General features: G+C 37.8%; 1 protein-coding gene across 1 annotated transcript; it reads right to left on the bottom strand.

Moving 5' to 3' along the window:
- Positions 1–392: 392 nt before the first annotated feature.
- On the bottom strand, positions 393–7,805 carry LOC116286921 (uncharacterized). The gene is made up of 8 exons (XM_089035814.1): positions 7,613–7,805; positions 6,933–7,048; positions 6,826–6,878; positions 1,916–2,069; positions 1,481–1,554; positions 1,302–1,393; positions 860–969; positions 393–773 (listed from the first exon to the last, which is right to left on the bottom strand). The coding sequence occupies exons 1-8, from the start codon at positions 7,803–7,805 to the stop codon at positions 393–395; spliced, it is 1,173 nt and encodes a 390-aa protein (XP_088891940.1).
- Positions 7,806–8,676: the final 871 nt, after the last annotated feature.

Here is an 8,676-nt window from a genome sequence, read left to right as displayed (position 1 = left end):
TTCATTTATAACTGCAAAAATTTAATTAAGGACACCGAACGTGGTTGGGTTTCTACGAGTTTTATGAATTAAATCTTGTGTCACTGTTCCTCCGTTCCTTTGGCCTGATTTCTAGGGTTTTCCTTCTTCTTTCGATTATTTGAACATTATACTTGTTTACTTGAAGAAATCCATCCAAAGGTCAATAGGCTTAAATAGCCGCTGCTATACCGTTTGACCTTTGGATTTCTTCAAGTAAACGAGTATAACGTTCAAGTAATCGAAAGAAGAACGAAAACCCTAGAAATCAGGCCAAAGGAACGGAGAAAAAGTGACACAAGATTTAATTCAGAAAACTCGTAGAAACCCCAACCACGTTCGGTGTCCCAGTGCCCTTGATTTGATAAAAACCGTTAGGCTCTCAATGCCCATTCGGGACCTCCAGATGGCCTTGGGCGTCTTGACGGCTCCCCGATTTTCCGCTTCAAAAGCATGGTGAGACTGCGCTCTGACAGCCTCCTTTTTGCCTTTCGGTCCATGCTTTCCATGAACTGGTTAGCTAGGGGGCTTCTCCATGGCAGAGGGTGTTTTATTAAAACTTTACTCTGCTTAGTAGGGCCCCCTTCGTTATCAGAGCCACTGTCCGCTGTATCGTCATCAGCCTGGTCATCCGCCTCTGACATCGACTCCTCTGATGACATATACTCCAGTTTCATAATTGCCTTGACTTTCTCTTTGTCCCCTGGTGATAGCGAAGTTGACAAGTCCGCTGCCTTGGATCTGGATTTTAGGAGCTAAAAGAAAAAAGAAAAAAAAAACACCGTCAGTCAAAGTTTCTTATTAAACAAAGTCATAATCGTTGCAAATTCAGTTTACTCACATTTTGTTTTCTTTGTGTTTTCCGCTGCATCTTTTGATGCCTTCCAAGGGCCCCTGAACGCTCTCTTTTGTTTCTCTTTCTTCTCGTCAGAAAGTGACTTTTAAGGGCAGCTGAAATTATATCAAGTACCCATATATTAAAACTTAAGACAAAATTTGTTAGAAATTTTGGCATTTGGCCGACAATTACTCCTTTAGCATCCATTTGTTTTTGCTTTGTTTTGTTTTGTTTCGCTTTTTTTTTTTTTTTTTTTGTTTTTGTTTCCCATGTTATTTTATTTCAAACTGCTTCCCCTCCCTTCGGCATTTGAATATTTCTAAAAGGATTTCGTTACCCCCTCCCCCCGACCACCACCACCCTTTGTCCTCACCCCTCCCCCCCAGGTTAACTTTGATAGGTGCATAAGGCCTTTCGCACTTCGTAATATAAAATACGTAAATACCTTCTAACTCGACGGCAGAGACATCCTTATGAACATTCAGAACTCTATCCCTTATTGCGTTATTAATCTGTTCGTTGACGTCATCTCTGAAACTAATTAGGAAATGCCATATTTGAGTGGTAAGTGGAGAAACTGGATGATTCAGACAAGATCATCTTTTATTAAATTTTCATACTTACGCTTTAGTAAAATCCCATATAAGAGGGTTTTCTTCCCTGTCCCGTAATTTCTTTGCTACCAAGCGTACTTCAGACTGTAATAACATAATATAATTCATTAAAATCATAAGATGTACCTTAAGTTATTCTTAGACATAGTAATAATGTTTTCATTATTTTTATGGCTGTGATTGTATAATATTGGGGAAAAAATCGAAATCAAATCAATTCCTTTACAAAAAAGGAAATTATCATTATCATTCAGTGTCTTGTTATTGGAAATCAATAGTAAAGTTTGGTAGCATTAACCACTACCATGGCGGGTTTCCCGCCAATTTTAGCATTGCATAAATTATACCGCTGCATAATTATACCAACTACTCTTCGCGCCAAGAATTCCCAGTAAAATTATGAATAAAAATAGCTTGCTTTTTTAAATATTGCCACTTTACTTACTGCAACAGCCTTTGAGACAGTAATCTTGGTCTTGCTGTTGTCCTTGTTCTGCTGGCTTTCTTTTAAGGCCGCTAGTATTTGGCGGTTTTGTTCTTGCAGTTCTTTAAACTGTTTTATAATCGTTGCGAAATTTGAAGAAATTTTTTCTTTTTCGCTGTCGGGGTCAACGTTCTCATTCTCGCTTGTTGCTTGCAATAGGCGATTTCTGTGTTCTCTTAGCACATCCTCGTTACCACCAGGGACAGAGGGAATAAGTATATTAAGCCTTTGAGAATTGGCGCCATTTTCAGTATGTCTACTCGTACTGCTTGTACTGGTAGTTGCAGTAACAGAATGGATTGGCATTGGGCGTCCTGGTAAAGATGTAGATGTTCTTCCCATTTTTTGATCGCGACGAATGAACGCAATTTATAACCAAAGATATAGAATGTGCGGGAAACTAGATGACCGACAGAGTTTGTTACCTGTTTGTGACCAAAAGGCGAATGAACGAATAAGTACATCCACTGAACAAATCTACCCCCTATCTATCACGGCGTATCACGTGACTTGTGATGACATATACGTTCATATAATGAAGTCTAATAATAAAAAAAGGAATAACTGTCTTATAAAAATGCTGAAGTTGTATCCAGGATTCATGTTAAGTAATATATCTATTATCTTAAAGCTCTTTGCTCCATTTTATAAAGTTATGAAATTTTTTCTAAAGCCTAGATTCACGAAATATCATTGCAATAAAGTTGATTAGCTTCTAGCTCTAAAACCATCGTACCATTATCTGCCGCCAACAGTGACAGCTCTAAGGAAAAGGGCGCGGTAATAAAGATCCGGGGTGCTTTTGTCCAATGGCATGTGGTTGATGGACGTGGAACTTTATTACGCTGGAATATGGCTGTTAGCCATTCAAAATGCTTGGATTTTGAGTAATTATCCCAATGATACACACCGTCTTTTTAATTATATAGTTCTGGAAAACAAAATGTCTTCTGCGATGTCAAAGCGTTATCATTGCTTTCATTGTAACGAAGATCTACATTACAGAGTATTTTGCCGTCACAAAGAAGAATTTTATGATCTTTTAACAAATCAATGGCAATTACAGCGGAATGACGACGAAGATTCAAATGATAGTATTTTCACTCACGAGATTGACGGCCAGAACGACACTTCTTCTAATGACTACAGCGAGATAAACGTTTTGGAACAAACTGATCAAGACTCCTCTGATGTGCCAAATACAAACCAACCATCAAGTGACGAATTCTTACCAGCTACTTCACAAAAAGGTATTGATGTTATACGTTTATTTGATGATTAGATTATATAATCTTTAAATGTTAAAGTCAAACTGCACAGATAAAAGACTGAATCTTTAACAAGCGGCTGATTTGCACATGATCTAGCTCCCCTATTGGATTTACTACCAAGCATTAGTGTTATTGAAGCGAGATTAAGTTAGAGGTACAAATGATTCTTTTCTATTTCTGTCTTAGCCTCGTTTTCACCGTTACTTTTAAGAAGGGTGCATTATTAAGTAATCGGCTTATGGTTGCCATTAAAACCTCAGTGTTCATTCAGAAAGGTTCATTCAAAGAGTTTATAAAATCATAGCTAGAGATAACTCATTTAAAACGCCAAAAAGAATTTACTATGTTCAAATGGATATTGCTGTACATTTTCGTCTCCAAATCAATTCATGACTGTGGTCATCCTGAGATAGCATGGTATCCGGCAAAACATGTTTGTCAAGTTCGAGAAGTACAATTATAAGTAATTTATTTAATATGTCTCTTGGGTTTTTTATTTTCGATTTATCATTTTTCTTTCACGAATTATAAATTGTTGTTTTGCTGACCCCCCATGGATTGTAGTAAAAAAGTCATATTTAAATTTCAAGACCCCCCATTTTTCACTAGCAAAAATTTCAGCCCCCCCCCCCCCCCCCCCCCCCCCAACTTAAATAATGACCGGTCCCTTAGCCCATGAGGTTTTTTTTACTGACATTTTTTTTTCTAGTATTATAATGGTTTCAGACTTTATCTTATACTATGTTGCAGTTATACAATGCCGAATGAATAAAATACATCGTATTTGCTTATGTTTAAAGGAGACGGAATAAATAACTTTGAGGAAGAAGATCAAGTGTTTTGGGATGACAAGTCGGACAGTGAATCTGAACATGAAGAGATAAGAGGAAATGAAAGAAGGAGATTGGTTGAAACTTGGAATATTGATATCGAAGACCTAGAAAGAGATTTTGAACAATCTAGTGCAGAAATAAGCGTTGCTGTCGAAGCAAGTTCCCGAGTGACCCTTATTAACTGGATTGCCTTGTTTGTGTGCTTTTGGTCTGCATACTTTTCTGTACCAGATCGAGGCATTGATATTCTCCTCGCCTTTTTTAAAGCGATTTTTCAGGTTTTGTGTGAGCTTTCGCCAATCATTTTCCCAACCGCAGTATTGGTTTTCCCGAGCTCCTTCAAACTCTTGAAAATTTATCTTTCTTTTAAAGATAAGCATTCAAAGTATGTTGTTTGTCCGAAATGCGACACCCTATACCGTTTTCAAGACTGCATTACAACAAGATACGGGCGTGTCATTGCTAAACCATGTTCTCACATTGCTTTTCCGAATCACCGTCAATTGTTTCGCCGCACGCCTTGTGGAGCGGAATTGCTTAAGGAAATTCGTTTGAAAAATGGACAGACGAAATTGTACCCACATAAAGTTTATTGTTATAAAAGCACCAGAGAAACTCTAACTCACTTTATTAAGCGACCAGACTTTGTACAAAAATGTGAGATTTGGAGAAATCGGAATGTACCGGACGATATTTTAGTTGATATTTACGATGGCCAAGTGTGGAAAGATTGGCAATATTTTAACGGCACTCCTTTCCTTGCCCAGCCTAATAATTATGCTTTCATGCTGAATGTTGACTGGTTTCAGCCTTTTAAGCACAGTGTCTATAGCGTTGGAGTCATATATATGGTCCTCCTAAATCTTCCGAGAAAAGAAAGGTACAAAGAGGAAAACGTAATAATAGTTGGGGTAATACCTGGTCCACACGAGCCCAAATTGAATATCAATACGTACTTACAACCACTTGTAGCCGAATTGAACTTATTGTGGCACGAAGGCATCCAAGTTCAGCCTCATGGGAGTAGAACAGCAAGATGTTTTCGAGCTGCCCTCCTTTGTATTGCTTGTGACATTCCTGCACTAAGAAAAGTTTGCGGTTTCTAAGGATGTACTGCTCACCGAGGGTGCTCAAAGTGCACAAGATTTTTTCCCGGAGATTTTAGTAGCATGGATTTTTCAGGTTTCGAAGATGACGATACACCAAGGACAAATGAAGAGCATCGAAGAGAGGCTCAGAAAATACTCAATGCAACAACCGCTGATGAACGAAACCAAATTGAAACTTCCACTGGAACAAGATATTCTGAACTCTTACAGTTGCCTTACTTCGATTGTACTCGTTACCATGTTGTCGATCCTATGCACAATTTGTTTTTAGGGACAGCAAAACATTTAATGAAAAATGTATGGCTAAACGCTGAAACGCCAATTATTTCTAAAGAAAATTTGAATAAAATCCAGGAAAAGGTAGATGACGTCAAAGCACCATCATTTATTGGGCGTCTCCCGAAAAAGATATCAACATCGTTTGGAGGATTTACTGCTGATCAGTGGAAAACATGGACTCTCTTGTATTCTGTATTCTGCATTTGGAATATCGTTCCAACAGATGATTTGGAGCTGTGGAGGTTATTCGTATTGTCCTGCTTTCACCTTTGCTCTCCACTTATTACAACTGAAGAGCTACAAGAAGGACATGATTACCTAGTGGAATTTTGTAAATCGTTTGAAAAAAGATATGGAAAGGAACGTGTTACGCCAAACATGCATCTACACCTGCACCTCAAACAATGTATTTTAGATTACGGGCCTGTATATTCATTTTGGCTTTTCAGCTTCGAACGTTTCAATGGGATTTTAGGAGCGTTTCGAACTAACAATAGATCTGTTGAAATACAAATCATGAGAAAATTTCTCCAAAAGCATGAACTAAGAGATATCCCTTTACCAGAGAGATTTCGAGAAACTTCCCAACCAGTATTTCAACTTCTTCAGGAGGCACAACAAGTAGGAACACTTGGCGAAAGCATCCCATCAATACCATCAACACTTAATCTTTCAGTTGGTCAAGTACTACGTTGCTTAGAGTGGAGCAATATGAATGCATACTCATGTTTTTCACCTCGATCCATTGATGTTCTTGATGATGACTATACAGAATATCTCTTTAAAGCTTATGAAACAATTTTACCTCAACATTTCCGCGTTTTTTCCTGTGTGTATCAACACATATAACCTCACTTTCATGACATCAAAGCAAAACAATGATTGACTTAATGTGGTCGCAACATTGATGTCATGCGTTAGGAGAAAAAATTGACACATATGACTGAGATGGACCTGCATGCACCCCCCCTTGTAAGTCGTAAAAACAAGCCAACATCCATCATAATTCAGTTGAAAAATTATCGATTTGTTTTGAAATGTTTTGATTGCAATGCATTGAAACGGAAACCTCACATCGGATATACTCAGTTTGGGGTATTGTATTTGCTCCCCAGGTAAATATGGGGCAAAGCCTAGTGCAAAGTTGATTTCATATGTGCCCTTCATTTGACAATAGGGCAAATATAGGGCAAAAACGGTTATCATATATCCCCACTGGGTAAATGCGTCTAAACTAAGGGCAAATATATAACATATTTACCCATGTGTTCAGATGTATGGCAAAGCAATGGCAAATTTATTAGAAATTTACCCCGACCTTTGCCTGCATAGGCAAATGTATGGGCAAATATAGAGCACCATATTTGCCCAACATTTGCCAAGTGGACGTATGATGACCAAATCCATTATTTCGTCGAGTGCCGCTAAAGAGCTATCATTTGTGAGAAAACATCACATATTAGAGCCTATATAGATTTTGACTTACCAAGGTTATGTTATCAATCCCTTCGGTGATTTCTGCAATACTTGTACTTGGAGTACTTGGATGCTTCTCAGAATCATCAAGTTGGGTCATAACGGGCCTACAGTCACGACATATACCTTATAAATAAAGAAACAATAATAATGATAATGATGAAAGGGCATACATAAAAGTAATGCCGGTCTTATCTGTATCATTTTGTAAAAGTAAAACGGAAAACGTATCCCGTTGTCGTTTTTGGTTCGGCGTTCAAACAAAATGACAAATTGTTACACATTTAGAGATGACGGATTTTTACACATTTTGCAATCGCCGCCCCCACCCCCCCCCCCCCCCCCTCTCCTGGAAAATCCTGGCTACGCCCCTGGTTTTTGTACCTCACATAAGCGGACACCACTTGAAGTAAACTTGCGAGAGGTGAAAATGCATCATCATCTAATTATGAATCTGATAATTAAATTATCTAGTTTAGATAATATAATGGCAATACCTTGTTTGACCGGACTATCTAAAAATGTTTATCCGTCTGAAAGCAGTTGTCGCGTATCAATGACAGTTCTATACTGATTACACAATTTTGGACTTGGCTCGTTGATTATAATAAAACCACACAGAGGTTCAAACTGTGTGACCTGAATCGAAAAAAAGCAAAATAATGGAATGTGACTGAAAAGCACACTTACCAGAACCCACTGGGACGAATACACCCGTCTGTTGTAATATGGCTTTGGACTCGGTTTTGCCTATGCCACGGTCCGCTTTTCTTGCTTTTCCTTTTGATGCATGTAATGATATTCCTGGTGGAACTAGGCATCTATTGGCTCCCCTTCGCCAGCCAATCCCAAAGAGGAGCGATGTGCTGGGCAAATGGTCCATGTCGAGATATCGCGTGGAAATGAGAATAAAAGAGATAAAGAATAAAAAGAGATAAAGACATTGCGTCACGTTCGCGTGACATACCAAACGAGTCAAAAAACGAGCTCTAATCACAATGATTTGTGGAATGACTACAAGAGAAATATTAAGCATAGGTATTTCAGTTAAAAAAAGGAGTTCAGAGATAAAAGATTTTTAAGAGCTATTGAACAAGCAGTCAATAATGACTTTACTGAATGCTATAATTAATTGCACGTGCATGCCAAGATCACACGCATCGATGTTTTGTAACATGACTTTAATACAGTTTATATCTGTAAGAACCCAATAAATAAGTAAACTAGCTTAAAAAGAGCTTAATTTTATATTATATATCCAAACAAAAAGGGAAGTCAAGTACAAATTTTCAAATTTCAGTTGTCTAGTCTAAGCAGAGTGCCGGATTGTCTCCAGTTGTTGACAGGTTTATGTTGTGATTTTCACGATATTAAGATCACTATAATTCCGCAATAACAAAAAGCCCCAAAATAATTTTTATATCAGGTTTTAGAGCAACACTTCCTCTTTCGATTTCTTGAAATTTTAAGGAAATCGAAGTTTTACCGAGTAGGGAAAATTAATTTTCAAAAAGTGTACCAAATTAGGAATTTTTAATTAGCAAAATAAAGCGATTTTCACTTGCTTGTCAAATACTTTGAAAATTAATTTCAAGGATTATAATTGCACTAAAATTCTTCTCAAACATCTTATTAACACCTTTCAATACTCAAATTCTTTTTTTCCTGCGATGCGAATTTTACAGAGCGAAGTTTAGGGGAGGCTAATACGCGCGATCGTTTTGGCAAATTTCAGGAATCTCGGGTCCGAATCA

Source organism: Actinia tenebrosa, unplaced genomic scaffold, assembly GCF_029948245.1.
Source record: "Actinia tenebrosa isolate PJP-AT-01 unplaced genomic scaffold, QUT_ActTen_1.0 PGA_scaffold3__52_contigs__length_22856419, whole genome shotgun sequence".
NCBI lineage: Eukaryota > Metazoa > Cnidaria > Anthozoa > Actiniaria > Actiniidae > Actinia > Actinia tenebrosa.
The sequence above is the reverse complement of the archived record's forward strand: the minus strand, read 5'-3'. Positions and strand labels throughout refer to the sequence as shown.

Excerpts from the sequence above, each read along its gene's own strand:
- LOC116286921 (XM_089035814.1), bottom strand. The coding sequence starts at position 7,805 with ATGGACCATTTGCCCAGCACATCGCTCCTCTTTGGGATTGGCTGGCGA. Across the intron at positions 7,049-7,612 it reads ATTCGTCCCAGTGGGTTCTG|GTATATGTCGTGACTGTAGG; the intron begins GTAAGTGTGCTT and ends TTTATTTATAAG. Across the intron at positions 774-859 it reads AAACACAAAGAAAACAAAAT|CTCCTAAAATCCAGATCCAA; the intron begins GTGAGTAAACTG and ends TTTTTCTTTTAG.